The 17,224-nt window shown below is 39.9% G+C and overlaps 1 protein-coding gene across 4 annotated transcripts in view; it reads right to left on the reverse strand.

Annotated features, from left to right (window-relative positions):
* Positions 1–961: 961 nt before the first annotated feature.
* Positions 962–17,224, reverse strand: part of CSGALNACT2 (chondroitin sulfate N-acetylgalactosaminyltransferase 2) — a 48,894-nt gene continuing 32,631 nt past the window's right edge. For 3 of the 4 annotated variants that reach the window (XM_031015568.3, XM_031015567.3, XM_055352264.2), the window contains 2 exons: positions 11,648–11,729; positions 962–2,997 (listed from right to left, as the gene is read on the reverse strand). In XM_031015568.3, the coding sequence (XP_030871428.1) occupies positions 2,988–2,997; positions 11,648–11,729 (92 nt within the window). In that variant the 3' untranslated portion in view covers positions 962–2,987. The remainder of the gene's footprint in view (positions 2,998–11,647; positions 11,730–17,224) is intronic. The other variant, XM_063710139.1, reaches the window with a different exon arrangement.

Here is a 17,224-nt window from a genome sequence, read left to right on the forward strand (position 1 = left end):
CCAACAAGAGAATATAAAAACAACTTGGAAACAACCCAAGTATCTACTAACAGTAGAAGAAGTATAGTAGTACATTCATACTGAAGGGGTTAAAATATGCCATTCCGGCATACTATTTAAATTAAAGACACATGAAAAACAGCAGGTGCAAAAAGGTGATTGACCTTTGTGCTGTTTCTTAAGAGCAGGAGATGGATTCCAGTGTGAAAGACACTCTGTATACTAGAAGAAAAGGCAACAAACATCTTTCTCTTCAATGACGAGAAGTTTGAGACCAGGAGAATATTGTACAGACCTTGTTAGAATAACTATTTTTTAAGGCTCCTGCAAAATACAGTCACATTTTCACAGTTTACTAGTCTTTGTCCAATTCAGTATGTAAGTAACTGACTCTACTTCTTTTGGTTTTATTTCTTTATGAGGGCTCCTGCACCACATAAAATTTGTATTACATAAATTTATATGCTTTTCTCTTGTTAATCTATCCTATGCCAATTTAATCTTCAAGCCCAGCTGGGACCCTGAGAAGATGGGAGGGAGTTTTTCCCCTCCCTACAGTACAATGAAATACTATTCGATAATAAAAATGAACTAATTTTGAGAATAATATGAGTGAACCTCAAAAACACTGAATGAAAGAGAATATATAATGAAATAATAATGTATATAAATTCAAAACCAGGCAAAACAGTCTATTGGGAGATACGTAACTGGGAAAACTAAGAAGAAAAACAAGTAAAAACGATCATAAAAATCAGAGTGTGACTGTTATGGAGAGGGTGAGCACAGGTGATCAAGAAGGGGCACAAGGGGCCTGTCCCCTGGTAATGCCCCATATTTTAACGTGAACAGCTGCGGCACTCGTGTTTCATTTTTAAAGTACACAATTACATGTTATACGTAATGTTCTGTCTTTATGATACTTTACAATAGAAATAAATTTATCATATTTTCATTTAACTTTTGGTAATAAAATACTTTATTGGTACCATTTAATAAATGTCAAAAACGTATAGCATTTCCATTGCTTACCTTCCATCTTTAAACTTAAAGCTAGTTTAAAAACAACAGGAACAAAAGTAAACTCATTTGATTCTCTCAAAAAACAAGCTGTAACTTACCTTTGCAAAAATTAAGTTCTCTCACTTTAAATATTGTAATTCGCTGGTCTTCATAATAAATAATTATAATATATAAAAGGAGACAGTGGCCTGAATTATTTTGCAGATAACATTTAACACATCTTTTAAAAAAATCACTAAACTACCACAACTTAAAACTTGTAAGAATAATTAGGTAAGAGTTATTGTAATATTGAATTAATATAGCACCTAGAAATTTGAAATTTGTAATATTTCAGATGATATGATTTACTGAGAAAAAGAGTAATGATTTTTCTTCAGTGAATTTTCAGGGGTTTTCAACATAAGTCTCTTAAAAGGGTTAAAAAATTTATGCATACTAGGAATTGACCTGATGGTAACAGATCCATGTGTGACAAATAATGTAGTGCAGTCCTATCTGAATATAATTTCTTCACTTTGTCTCACTAATTTATACCTCAATTAAAACACTCTATATGCAAGTGACATATTTCTCTAAAACATTCTGTATTTCAGATTTCCATTCAATCTTCCCCTTCTCCCTTTTCTCGAATCAGAGTGATCTTGTGGCATACCATTTGCTTTTTCTCTCCACAATGAAACTTTTTCAACTCAAAGTATTATAGTAATGCAAATACAAATGTAGCATATATTAATATATTAGAAAAAGGATAGTAAATACATATGGATCCATGCCAAATTAGAAAATTGAAAGCAAAAACAAACAAAACCATGCTATGCTCATCTATTCTGAACCACCATGGGAAGACCCTGATAGAGCTGGCTCACATAAACTTATGTTCCCAGACAGAGCTAGGATCCTGTACTCCAACATAATTAAATGCTCTGTTAAAAATGTTTCCGTGTTCTTTTCTGTTTGTTCAAAATAGTTTACAGCAACTGACTACTAATCCTAATCCTGAACATGATAATGTAATAACATTATATTTTTAATCAAGCCATAGATTCTAACCTATTTTCTACTATTACCCATTTGCTTAAACACAGACTTTCAGGGGTGTAAGCAACAGTAAGTTAAGGAGTTTTTAGTTCTACCTTTCTCTTGATTGATTGATTGGGGATTTCAGATGTGTCAATTAATTATCCTCTATTTCAGTGGAAAAGGATTCTTCAAGCTATCAAATCAAGGAGGCTGACTCAGGGGCGGGCAGGTGAAGATACCTATCCACATACTATGCTCATAACACTCCATCTCCTCTGTAAGAATGTGCTGCTCTCCACCCAACAGTGGCCCAGCACATTCCATCCGCTCCACCTAGATGCAATCAGGACACCATGCAATCCCACACACAATCAGAACATGGGCACCAGGTAGAACTAACTCAAAACAACTTTTGGGACAAATATGAGATTTCAATTTGTCAATTATTCCATAGTGCAGTATTCTCACAAAACAGAGATTTTGTGTTGAAACATTTGTTTTTTCTTCTCACATCAAGTTGAATTGCTAAAGTAATGTCAGAAAGAACATGAAAAATAAACATGTCTTCTCCAAAAGAGGCACTGCATCTGGAAGTAGAAGTAAGGCTAAATAAATAGTGCTGGTTTGTCGTTCATACAGTAACGCATTAATTATGATTTCAACCAACAGCTTCACTGTTTGTCCTGTATGCCTGTTTATGAAGATGCGTCTCTATTTCCTCCCTGAAGACCAGCATTCCCAGGTGGGAGTGAGAGGCCTCATTCATGGCTTTAGACTGGATGCACATGCGGTACTGCTCGGGGGTCAGCTCATCAGCACAGCGCTTTTCATGCCAGAGGTGGAAAAGACCAGGAACCGGAGTCCGAATCACAATGAGGTCACCATGTAAGTATTTTCGATAAAGATGAACATCTTCTCCACCCCAACCTTTCACTTCCATGTCAAATCCACCTGTAAGATCAAAATTGACACTATAAATAACTGCCTATTATTAGCCAGAGCACAGGGATATATATAAAATTTTAAATGTTCTGCTTCAAAAGGGATGGGATGGTTCAGCAAAAAGATAGCACGAGACACCTGGCATGGAGGAGTGACTCCCAGTCACCGGAAGTCCAGTTTTGAGCTGACACTTGGACTCAAGGAGCTCAAGGTTGGTTGTTGACAGTATCAAAATGGGGTTAAATATTTAACAACACTTTGTAAATTTCAAAGTCCTGTAGAAAATCTACAAAAAGTCAAATAAAGGAGAAGAAAATACAAGTCACCTATAATCTCACCACCATTAACTTTTTATGTTTTCTTTTTTTTTTTTTTTGAGACAGGGTCTCACTCTGTCACCCAGGCTGGAGTGCAGTGGTGTGATCATGGCTCACTGCAGCATCGACCTCCGTGGCTCAGGCGATCCTCCCATCTCAGCCCCCTGAGTAGCTGGGACCACAGGCGCATGTCACCATACTCAGCTTTTTTTTTTTTTGGTGGAGATGGGGTATCACCATGTTGCCCAGGCTGGTCTCGAACTTTGGGTTCAAGTGTTCTGCCCACTTGGCTTCCCAAAGTGCTGGATTACAGGCATTAGCCACTGCGACCAGCCACATTTTCTGTCCTTTGAGACACACGCTTTTCTGGGCTATAGAAAAACTCCCCAGAGTGGAAAAAGAAGAAAGGGCCAAGCTGGAGATATAAATTTGAGAATGGGTCCATAGATTATTTAAAGCTACAGGAATGAACGAAATTACTGAAGGAATTTGGAAGGAAAACAGGGCCTAGGTCTAAACACTAAGAAATGCCAATTTCTAGAGGTTAAATAGAGGTAAAGAAAGTTAAGTCAGGAAATGAGATTGAGAAGTGGCCCCAGGTGAGGGAGAAAATTCTGGAAAAGGTGCCATTGTAGTAGCCACGTGAAGAAAGTGTCTTGAGGAAGAAGTTGTCAAGTGTGTGCTATTCAGTGAAGAATTTAAGAAGAACTGACTGGACCTGGCAGCATAAATGTTACTTATAAACTTACCCAGAACAATTCTGATAGAGTGATGGGGCAGAAGGCTAACTGGAGTGGGCTGCTGCAGGAAGTCAGGGACCCCGAATGGAGGGACTGGCTGAAGCCATGGCAGAAGAACATAAATTGTGAAGATTTCATGGACATTTATTAGTTCCCCAAATTAATACTTTTATAATTTCTTACTCCTGTCTTTACTGCAATCTCTGAACATAAATTGTGAAGATTTCATGGACATTTATCACTTCCCCAATCAATACCCTTGTGATTGCCTGTCTTTACTTTAATCTCTTAATCCTGTCATCTTCGTAAGCTGAGGAGGATGTATGTCGCCTCAGGACCCTGTGATGATTGCATTAACTGCACAAATTGTTTGTAGAGCATGTGTGTTTGAACAATATCAAACCTGGGCACCTTAAGAACAGGATAACAGCAATGTTCAGGGAACAAGGGAGATAACCTTAAACTCTGGCTGCCTGTGAGCCGGGCGGAACAGAGCCATATTTCTCTTCTTTCAAAAGCAAATAGGAGAAATATCACTGAATTCTTTTTCTCAGCAAGGAACGTCCCTGAGAAAGAGAATGTGTCCCTAAGGGGAGGCCTCTGAAATGGCCGCTCTGGGGACGGCTGTCTTTTACGGTCATAGATAGGGGATGAAATAAGCCATAGTCTCCCATAGCGCTCCCAGGCTTATTAGGACGAGGAAATTCCCGGCTAATAAATTTTGGTCAGACCAGTTGTCTGCTCTCAAACCCTGTCTCCTGATAAGATGTTATCAATGACAATGCATGCCCAAAACTTCATTAGCAATTTTAATTTCACCCCAGTCCTGTGGTCCTGTGATCTCGCCCTGCCTCTATTTGCCTTGTGATATTTTATTACCTTGTGAAGCATGTGATCTTTGTGACCCACACCCTATTCGTACACTCCCTCCCTTTTTGAAAATCACTAATAAAAACTTGCTGATTTTGTGGCTTGGGGGGCATCACGGAACCTGCCAACATGCGATGTCTCCCTTGGACACCCAGCTTTAAAATTTCTCTCTTTTGTACTTTGTGCCTCTATTTCTCAGACTGGCCGACACTTAGGGAAAATAGAAAAGAACCTACGTGAAACATTGGGGGTGAATTTCCCCCGATAGTGGGCTGACCCATAAAACGGGAGATAAAGTCGAGACTATTTTCAAGCCAGGTTCAAGCTAAACAACTAACGTTTTAAGGATGCAGGGAGAATGCAAACCAGATTTTTTTTGAAGAGCTAGAAAACTGATTCTTAAAAACCTAGAAAAAAATTCTTTAATTAAGAGTGAGGCTTCCAAATTAATTCTATTTTTTTAGAGACAAGCTCTCTGTCACCCAAGCTGGAGTGAAGTAGGATGATCATAGCTCACTGTAACCTCAAACTCCTGGGCTTAAGCAATCCTCCTGCCTCAGCCTCCTGAGTAGCTAGAACTACAGGTGTGTGCCACCACACCTGGCCAATTAAAGAAAATTTTTGTAGAGACAGGGTTGCACTCTGTTGCCCAGACTGGTCTCAAACTCCTAGCCTTAAGCCCTTCTGTCTTGGCCTCTGAAAGCATTGAGACTACAAGTGTTAGTCACTGTGCCCAGCCATCTGTTAAACAATTTTCTTTCTTTTTTTTTTTTTGAGCCTCCCAAGTAGCTGGGATTACAAGCATGCACCACCACGCTCGGCTAATTTTTTGTATTTTTAGCAGAGATGGGGTTTCACCATGTTGGTCAGGCTGGTCTTGAACTCCTGACCTCAGATGATCCACTCACTTCGGCCTCTCAAAGTGCTGGGATTACAGGCGTGAGCCACCGTGCCTGGCCTGTCAAATAATTTTTATTTTTCAGAGATGTGTTCTCACTCTGTTGCCCAGGCTGGAGTGCAGAGGTACAATCATAGCTCACTGCAGCCTCCATCTCCTGGGCTCAAGTGATCCTTCTGCCATAGCCTCCTTAGTAAGTGGGACCACAAGTTCGAGCCACCATGCCCGGCTCCTGTCAAATAATTCTATCCCACTTAATTTCACATTAACAGGATGGACAATAATCTGGGGATCTCTGAAAAGTATTAAACAATCAGAGCTTTACTAAATGCTATGTCTGATACATATCAGCTTTTCTTCCTTGTAGATATAAGCTCTTAGAATATTAGAGATGGTACATATACTTAAAACAAATGGGGCATTCTCAGTTTCTGGTCTGGCATGCCTGGAGCTAGGAAGTCATCACTCCATCCTAACAAGTCAAAAGCTGAACACTGAAAAAGCAACAACTCCTCTTAGGTCTCTCACAGAGAAGTGAGGTCACAGGGTAAACCACTGCCCTCAAAACTGGTGAGACAGATAGGCAGATACAAAGAATTCCAACTTACTGGAGCAGAAATGTCTGTGGGGACCAGTACCCAGGTAGGAAAACCCGAACTGTAATTGACAAATTGCTGGAGGCTCAGGGGAGGTAAGTCTGAGCATTAAAAACTCCAGGGGGACCTGGTCATATTGGGACCCCCATACTCATATGAGTTTTACCTCTAGGAGCTCTATTAGGTCCTCGGTGGTGAAGATCAGAGAAAAATCTCTTAATGCGTCCAGCAGTGGGGAAGGGGAAAAGGTAATCATTTTAAAGTATGCCACAGCATGTTGTCATTATTAACAAAGCCTGTCCTTAGGAGAAGTTATTTAACCAGAGCCTAACCTGCTGGGGTTTTATCAGTGCCTAACTGACTTGGAGGAAGAAATCTACCCAACTCCAGCTAGTCATCCTGTCCAGGAGAGGAGGGGAGATTGAGAAGCATGTGTGAAATTCAGAGTCTGGGATACAGGATCACTAAGAGACTGAGACTTACTTATGGGACTACAGAACACTTCCGCTCCCTCCACACTTCACCACCACATCATCAAAGGCCTATTTATTGCAGTTCCTTTTACCCAGTATATCAAGTCCAACTTTCAACAGAAAACATGACAAGGTATACTAAAAGTTAAGAAAAACACAGTATGAACAGACAGAGCATGTACCAGATCCAGATTCAGATACAGCAGGGATGTTGGAATTATCAGGCTGGGAATTTAAAACAACTATGTATAATACTCTAAGGGCTCTAATGGAAAGAGCAGATAACACAAAAGATGCATAATATAAGCAGTGAGATGGAAATTCTAAGGAATTTAAAAAAATGCTAGAGATCAAAAACACTGTGAAATAAATGAATGCCTTAGATGGGTTCATTAGTAGACCGGACTTAGCTTAAGAAACAATCTCTGAGCTTGAGGATATGACAACAAAAATTTCCAAAACAGAAAATCAAAGAAAAAAAAAGACTGAAAATAAAATGAACAAAATATCTAAGAACGGTGGGACAACTACAAAAGATGTAACATATGTATAATGGGAATACCAGGAGGAAAGGAAACAAAGGAACAGAAGCTCCAAATAAAGAGTCTAAGTTCTAAACAGGTGCAGCTCTTTTTCACCCAGCCCACAGCAACAGGGTGGAGGCTCCACTTCCAGGTGTGGCCAGCTGAGAATACTGGGGGTCCTCCTGCCCCTACCCAGTGTCCTGCTCATAGGGCAGAGGTGGTCACTCTGCTTAATAAATGTGTCACTGTCCCCATCCTCAGGGCAAAACCTCATGGATTTTTTTCCCAGGGGGAGAGGAAGTCCATAAGAAAAAAGTGCTCCAAAGTTCTTCCCTAAGGAACTGACTTTATTTAAAATAGAATGTAGAGAAGTTCAGAGTTTAGAGAAGTTCCAGCCTCTTGAAAATAATGGAGATTTTGGTAGTAAGCAATTAAGAGGAGGCTGGTAGCTCCAGGAGGGCAACAGCTAAACTGTAGGCCAGCTAATTTACTAGAGAGAACCACAGAGAGAGATAGTAAGAATATACCTCCTGGGGTCTGAACAAATCTCAAAGACTTGCTGCAAAAACTATCCCTGCAAAAGGGCCCAATTTAGTAGGCACAGATTATGGAGCAATTTATGCCCCAGAGCATTGTCAAAAACAAGACAGCAATTAGTGAACAGTCAGTGGAGTCTAATAGGAGTGATACCAATGGAGGCATGGAAAGAGATAAAGAGAGCCCTGCTAAATCCAATGCCATCCTAGGATAACTGCACAGGCCCTGAGGAGCAACAGCAGAGGCTTCATATTGCCAAAAGGTCAGGGAAGGAGGAAGAAATAATTTGTTAAAATAGTCCGGCCATGTCAATAAATAAATAAACAAGGAAAAAAAAAAACCAAGCCATGGTGGTAGAGGGAAATCAGTATCCAGAGTTGCTACAGTGTATTACCTAAAATGTCTAGTTTTTGAAAAAGAAATAATGAGGAATGCAAAGAAACAAGAAGATGTAACATACGCTTAAAATAAAAAAAAACCCGGCAAGCAACAGAAACTGCCTGTGTTAGGGCCCAGACGTTAGCTTTAATACGTAAAAATTCCAAAGCAGCCATTGTAAGTATGTTCAAAGAATTAAAAGAAGTCACACTTAAGGAAGTAACAGAAGATGACAATGTTTCACCACATAGAGAGTATTAATAAAGAAATTACATATATATATATCAAAAGAACCACATAGAAATTCTGAAGTTAAAAACTATAGTAACTGAAATAAAAATTCATTAGAGTAGCTCAACAGTAGATCTAACAGAAAAAACAATCAGAGAACTTGGATAGATCAATAGAAATTATGCAATCTGAAGAACAGAGGGAAAAAAGAATGAAGAGAAATAAACAGAGCCTAAGAAAAATGTGGGATACCATTAAATGTACCAACATACATACAGTGAGTGTCAAAGGAGAAAACTATGAGAATGGAGCAGAAAAAGTATTCACAGAAATACAGTCAGCCCTCCATATGCATGAGTTCCACATCCCATAGAATCAACCAACATGGTTCAAAAATATTAGGGAAAAAAACGATAAAAAATAACAATAAATATAAAATTTTAAATACAGTATAACAACTATTTACATAGTATTTACATTGCATTAGGGTTGTTTTTTTTTTTTTTCTGAGATGGAGTCTCGCTCTGTTGCCCAGGCTGGAGTGCAGTGGCGCAATCTCGGCTCACTGCAAACTCCGCCTCCCAGGTTCACGCCATTCTCCTGCCTCAGCCTCCCAAGTAGCTGGGACTACAGGCGCCTGCCACCACGCCTGGCTAATTTTTGTATTTTTAGTAGAGACAGGGTTTCACCTTGTTAGCCAGGATGATCTCGATCTCCTGACCTCGTGATCTGCCCGCCTCGGCCTCCCAAAGTGCTGAGATTACAGGCGTGAGCCACCGTGCCTGGCCTGTATTAGGTATTATAAGCAATCCAGAGATGGTTTAAAGTATATGGGCAGATATGCACAGGTAATATGAAAATATGTATATTTACATAAGGGACTTCATCGACCATGGATTTTGGTTCCACATGGTATCCTGGATCCAATCCCATGCAGGTACTGAGAGATGACTATAATGGCTGAAACTTCCCAAATTTGATGAAAAACATTAATGTACATATTCAGGAAGCCCAAGAAACTCCATAACCCAATTAAAATGGGCAAAGGATCTGAACAGACATTTCACTAAAGATATACAAATGGCCAATAAACACATCAAGAGATGCTCAACAACATTAATCATAAGAAAAATTATAATCAGAGTCACAATCAATACCACATCCACTATCATGGGTGACACTAGAAACAAAAAGATAATAACATGTATTAATGAGGATGTGGGGAAACTGGAACTCTTAAACACTGCTGGTGGGAATGTAAAATGATGCAGCCACTTTGGAAAACGGTGTGGCAATTTCTCAAAAGGTCAAACACAGGATTACCATATGACCCAGCTAGAGTCCTGGGCATATGTCCAAGAGAAGTGAAAATCTATGTCCACCCAAAAAGTTAAACACAAATGTTCACAGCAGCAGTATTTATAATAGCCAAAAAGTAGAAACAACTCAAATGCATATAAACTGACAAATGGAGAAACAAAATGTGGTATAACCACACAATAGAACATTTTTTGGCTATAAAAAGGAATGAAGTACCTAACATGTCACAACATGGATGAACTTTGAAAACATTATGTGAGTGAAAGAAGCCAGTCATAAAAGGCCACATATTGTACAATTTGCTTTCTATTAAATTCCCAGAAGAGGCAAATCTATAGGAAGTAGACCAGTAGATGCCTAGGTTTGGGGGGAAAGAGGGTTGGTAGGATGTGAGGAGTGACTGTTAATGGGTATGGGATTTCTTTTTGGGGTGAAATGCTCTAAATTTGATGGTGGTGATAGCTACATGACTTGGTTAACCGTATACTTTAAATTAATAAATTTTATGATATGTAAACTATATCTCAATAAAATTGTCACAAAAAAGAGATAAGGAACTCAAAGCATTCAAGATACTGAAAAAATGTACACAAATCTATTTTTGAGGAATAGTGAAATGCTGCTTGCTTAACTAAGCAAGAAATCAAGGAAAAGAGCATCAGTTTAATTTAACGCCCCTTTTATTGTTATTTCCTGATTTTCCATTATTCAAGTGTTACAATGATAAGGAGAAAAGGTGGGGGGATTTCCAACACAAAAGGCTGGTTATAAAAACGAATGTGATATGGACCTAGAATGTATATAAAATATATTCTATGACTTCTATGCTGTAGAAAGGTAGCTAGCCCTAAATGAATCAGAAGACATGGAATCAGGTTTCAGCCTGCTTTATTAAACTATTCTTTGACACTTTATATTTTGCTGGGTAGGACTGAAGCTAGGGGCTGGGCATGGTGGCTCACGCCTGTAATCCCAGCACTTTGGGAGGCCAAGGTGGGCAGATTGCTTGAGCCCAGGAGTTCAACACCAGCCTAGGCAATATAATGAAGCTCCGCCTCTACAAAACAAATAAAAAAATTAACTGGGTGTGGTGGTGCATGCCTGTGGTCACAGCTACTTGGGGATTGAGGTAGGAGGATCGCTTGAGCCTGGGAGGCAGAGGCTGCAGTGAGCCAAGATCATGCCACTGCTCTTCAGCCTGGACAACAGAGCATGCAGGATAGTTAGAACAAATTATTCATGGGCCATCTTTAGGCTTAGGGGAATGCATGACTAAGGTGTGATTCCAAGACGCACTAGAAAGAGCAGGTCTTCTTTCATTTGTATTAAATACTGGGATTTTGTGTAACAGTTCACTAGACAAGTAAAGGAGGTTTCATCTCAAAAAAATGTGAAAGTCCTTGGTCTAGATAACCAAGATTACTCCCAGCTGTAACAACCCATGGGCACAACAGTAAAGTTATAGAGAAAGCTTTTGTAAGACTACTCTAAACACCTGCAACTATGGGTAACAAGTTAAACAGATTTTTTAAAAACAGGTGTTTTGATTTTAAAGGAACAAGTAAATATTATACTTTATCTTTATGACCATTTTTTTCCTATTCAAAACATTAATTATAAACTTACTTTGCCTTTTGTATATCCAGTTTCTCTTTTTAGCTAACCTTAGACACTCATAATTTAGTAGGAAAACACTCAAATCTGAGACCTTTTAGCAAAATACCATTAAGTCTGGAGTAAATAAAGTCCTATCCTTAAATGTAAAGTATACTTACCTATGGTCAGGAAATCGGAACGATACTGACAAGTCATTCCAAAGCCAAAATCTCGCCAAAAGCCAGAATCCTTTTTGTGAACCTTAGTTAAAAAAAAAAACAAAAAACAATTTAATTCCATAAGAAGCAGAAGTTTTCATCAACGATGAAACAAATTATTGTCTAATGTATACTTTTTTCCTGTCATTTATGTGACTGATTAAGGATCACATGCACTTATGTTATTAAATCCTTACAAAACAAATAAAAATAGAACTCAAAGCCTGTACAAGGTGCAAGCTGAGGTTACTAATAATCATTGTGGTGCCTGACTTCAAGGGGCTTACATTCTAGGACAATAGTTGCATAAACAAATTTTAACACACAGGATCAACCTTACACAGTAGACTTTATCTGGTGCCTACCCAGTATCCATTCCCCCAACCCCCTTCCTGATGGGTACAGTTTTGTTCTGGTAATTACCTGGCCCTGGGCAGCCCATGAATTCAGGGAAGCTGCTGTCACCAGTAGATTCAGAGTGGACCATGAGTCTCTATACTAGTGAGACAGTCTCACCCCACTTACCACAGGAACTGGCTCACTAATAGGTATTTAAAAAAAAATCAGGCCAAGTAGGTAAACCAGGGGGGTTGTTGGGAACTTTGGAAAACAAAGCTCCCTCGTTCTTCTAAAAGACTCACTAGAAAGGACACTTGGTCGTAGGGCAGGGTCAGCAAACAATGGCCTCTGGCTAAATCTGGCCTGCTGCCTGCTTTCGTAAATAATTTTAGTGGAACGTAGTTGTGTTGATCTGTTTACAAATTGTCTATGGGTGCTTTCACAGTGCAGTGGCAGAGTTGAGTAGTTGCAGCAGAACCTTATGGCCTATAAAGATTAAAATATTTCTTATCTGGCTCTCTACAGAAAACATTTGTTGACCTCTAGTGCACGATGCAGCTATGAAGCTTGGAACTGCCAAAGTCCTTTTCTACCATGCGAGAAACCAGCTTTAATATGAGGCTGTCACCACTTAAGTCTAAGTAGAGAAAGAAATATAAAACCAGGGCATTGATGACACTGAGTCCTTGGAATCACTTCTGCTTACAAGTTGAAGCCTGATAAACCTTTTATTTTATTCATACTTTCAACAAGTGTTTAATCTTTTGGATATGGTTCTAGTAACTGAGGCTTAGCAATAAACAGAGGTGACAAAGTCCCTGCCATCAAAGCGCCTTTGTTTGGGTGGGAAAATAGTAAATAAATAAATATACATTTTAGGTGGTGATACATGCTACAAAGAAAAGAGGCAACAGCTATAACTAGGGATGGGAAGCTGCTAGTCTAGTGTGTGCTACTGTGGTATGTACCAAAAGCAAAAGAGTGTATGGATGTGGAATGTGGAAAAGATTTAGGTCAGAGACTTCACAGAAGTCAGCAAGTGATTAGAATGGGCAGGAGTGGGGAGTGAAGGAGAAGGATCAACCAAGATGACAGCAGGCTTCCGTCCTGAACAGTGGGTATGTAATGGTGCTATCCCTAAGATGAAGCCCAGGGGAAGGGCCAGCCCAGAGAGGAACAACATGGAGTTGGTTCTGGCCATAATGAATCTGAGTGATCTGTAAGGCACCTACACAGAAATTCCTGCAGATAGCAGGAATATCAAGGTCTGCAGAGGTGACAAATTTTGAGAAGAGTGGGCACTGTCTGAAATTGCTGCTGTACAGAATAGGAGAATCAACAGGAAAACACATAATGAACCAGGCAGCCCTGAGGGCTCAGCTCAGATTGGAGCTGATGGATGAGTTTGGCATTTTTCTTTTCCATTTTTTTTTTTTTTTGAGCTGAGGGGGAGAACTTCTTCCCCTTCTAGAATGTAAAGCTCCCTGAGGGGAGGACTTGTGGATTCTGTTCACTGCTATATTCCTAGCACCTAGAACAATGCCAGGCACATGACAAGCTTTCAATAAATACATGTTGAATAAATAAATATATATAGAGACATAATTTTAGTGGCAAAATGAAGACTAGACTCTATTATTATTATTATTTTGAGACAGAGTCTCACTCTGTTGCCCAGACTGGACTGCAGTGGCACAATCTTGGCTCACTGCAACCTCCACCTCCCGGGTTCAAGCGATTTCCGTGCCTCAGTCTGCTGAACAGCTGGGATTACAGGTGTGCGCCACCACACCTGGCTAATTTTGGTATTTATAGTAGAGACGGGGTTTCACCATGTTGGCCAGGCTGGTATCGAACTCTTGACCTCTGGTGATCCACCCGCCTCGGCATCCCAAAGTGCTGGGATGACGTGTGAGCCACCACTCCTGTCTCTAATATTCTTATCTCTTTGTTAAAATATAACCCTGATACAAAGTATTAAAAAGCAAAACACCCACTTTGACATCTCTACACCATGCCAATTCTGATTATATAAGCACTATAACTTTGTAACTTAGTTTCTCTAAAAATTCTTCAAATATTATCAGACTTGGAAAAAGGAATCATTGGTTTTGTTTGATTTTAAAGCAACACATTTTCACAGAGGAAAGTAGAAGGAAACTCAAATTGTCCATAATCCTTATTGTTAATATTTTCTTGCACTGTTTTATCTGGCCTCCTAAGCATGTGGGAGATGCAGTTATCCACACATAACCTATATACCCAAGCCTTGGCCTCTCACAGAATGCCAGATCCCCGTAGCCAACTAGCAATTTGGCACCTCCCCTTGGATGTCTGATAAACAACACATGGCTACTACGGCTCCAGTTGAATCCCAATCTCTCCTCTCCCATTCCTTTCCTTTGCTAATTTCCTACATCTAATCCAACAGCAAGCTCTGTCAGCCCTATCTCTGAATCATATCCAAACCTTTCTCCGTAATTATAATACACTGTCACCCAAGCCACAATCATCTCCCCTTGTCTACTGTGAAAGCCTAACTGGCTGCTGCCAGCCAGAGCCACACACAATCCATTCTCCCTCCAAAGGCTTTCCAACACACTTAGCATAAAATCCCAATGCCTTCCAGAGGCTGAACAAGCTCTACATGTCCTGGCCCAGCTATGTGCCCCTCACCGGCTGTGCTCCAAACACCCTAGGAAACCCAGTAGCTGTTCTTTCTGCCGGAAACCACTATCCCCCAATCACGGCCTAGCTGGTTCTTTCCTGTTCTTTGGACATCTCTGCTCAGCTTCATCTCAGAAACGCCTTTCTGACCAAACAAGCCACAGAAACCACGGAGTCACTCTTTGCAACTCAGTCTGTTTTAACAATCCACGTGGCATGCATTATCTGATTTTACTTTCTGTCACCTCCTAATAAATAAAGATCCTCACGAGCAACAGCCATATCTGTTAGGGTCTAAGTGTCAGGGTGCCAGTGGTGGATAGTGCCTGGCATCAAAGGTACCCTCAATATTTGATGAATTAATATAACAGAGGCAGTGTGTGCAGTGGACAGGAGTGGAGGCTGTGGAGCCACATCACCCGGCTTCCTGGGCCTACTCAGGCCAGTGTGTACTTGGACAGGCACTCGACTGCAGCACAGCTGTGAAAAATGGGGCAGTAATAGTACATACCTCAGAGGTTGTTAGGAGGATTAAATGAATTAATGTGTAGGCAAAACAGAACAAGTACCCTGCACATAGTAAGGGGTTCATAAAAATATTAGCTATTATCATCATTCAAATGTTACCTAAAATATACATACGCTATTTCCCGCTTTTTTAGCTTTACATTTTCCTCTTCATTTACACGGCTGTATTTACATTTCTTTCACATTTTCCTTGATATGCAATATTCACCAGAGAATGTACCGTAATTCAATTTATCCTTTTATTATTAGAGTTTTGCTTGCTTTTAATGTTATCAATTTATGCATATTACCATCATGTAGCTCGATTACTTCCCCAGGAAAGACTGCTGGGGGTGGAAATTACTGGATCAGAGGGATGAATCTGTTTAGAACTCGACTCAGAGAACTGGCCTGAATCCCCAACAGAAGCGACGGAGGAGCTCCCATCCCCCAGTCTTGCTCACATGGCTTTGCTTTTTAAAAGCAGTGACCTAACAGCAGAAACAAAGCATTATACTGCTGTTTTAAATTATTCCTAGTAAGACTGACTATTTAAATATGTGAATTATCAACTGTCTTACCCATTTTTTCCTTCTTATTTACTTCTAATATAGCTTTAAACATCAAGGAAAACAAGTTTTTGTCTTTTAAGTGAGGAGACTGAAGCTTAGAAAAGTTAAGCAACTTGCAAAGGTTACAAGTGGTGAAACCAGAACTTGAAGTGCTTAAACTTAAGTTGCTATGCAACACCTAGAATGAATCAGCATTCAAATCATTCTTCCCCTACAACCCTCCAAACCAGGCAAGAATATTAGCATGCTTTGGCCGGGTGCGGTGGCTCATGCCTATAATCCCAACACTTTGGGAGGCTGAGGCCAGCAGATCACAAGGTCAGGAGTTCGAGACCAGTCTGGCCAACATGGTGAAACCCCATCTCTACTAAAAATACAAAAATTAGCTGGGCGTGGTGGTGTGTGCCTGTAATCCCAGCTACTTGGGAGGCTGAGGCAGGAGAATCGCTTGAAACGGGAAGGTGGAGTTTGCAGTGAGCCGAGATCATGCCACTGCACTCCAGGCTGGGCAACAAGAGCGAAACTCCGTCTCAAAAAAAAAAAAAAAAGAGTATTAGCATGCTTTTACATTCCCTTCACGCTTATATGTTGACTTTATTTACCTCTTTTTGTTTTAATTAATTTTGTTTTAATTAATTTTAATATACAACCTTTTATTTTGGAATAATTTTAGATTTACAAAGAAGTTGCAAAACAGTAAAGAGAGTTCCTGTATACCCCTCATCCAGTTTTAGCTTCCCCTAATGTTATCATCTTACATTGTTGTGGTACATTTGTCAAAACTAAGGAACCATCATTGCTATATTACTATTTAACTCAACTCCAGACTTCATTTGGATTTCACCAGCTTTCCCTTTACTGTCTTTTTTTTCTATTCCAGGACCTAGTCCAGGGCACCACATTGCATTTGGTTGTCATGTCTCCTTAGTCTCCTCTTGGCTATGATGGTTTCTCAGTCTTCCTTGTTTTTGGTGACCCTGACAGTTTTGAGGAAGAATGGTCAGGTATTTTGTACAATGCTCCTCAATGTGGGCTTGCTGCAGCTTTCCCTGTGACTTTCCTGGGGAAGTAATCTACGTTTTTGGAAAAGGACTGTGAGCTAAAGTGTCCTTCTCATTATGTCATGTCAGGGGTACATGGTATCCCTTGGTTAAGGTGTCTGCTGGGTTTCTCCTGTGAAAAGTTTGTTTTTTCTTTCCATACTATGTACTCTGAAAGTGAGTCCCCTAGTTCCACCTACTGGAAGAGGGAGTATCTACATAAGTTATTTGGAATTCTGTAAGGAAGACTTAACTTTTCTTTCCTATCTAGTCTAGTCACTCAATATTTATCTGCTCATTCATTCACTCATTTATATCAGTATAGACTCATGGCTATTTATTTGATGCTTTGGGTTATAATCCAGGTTTAAGTTATTTATTTCATTGCTCAGGTTGTTCCAGCTTGGGCACTG

The sequence above is a fragment of the Gorilla gorilla genome, chromosome 8 (genome assembly GCF_029281585.2).
Source record: "Gorilla gorilla gorilla isolate KB3781 chromosome 8, NHGRI_mGorGor1-v2.1_pri, whole genome shotgun sequence".
Taxonomy (NCBI): Eukaryota; Metazoa; Chordata; class Mammalia; order Primates; family Hominidae; genus Gorilla; species Gorilla gorilla.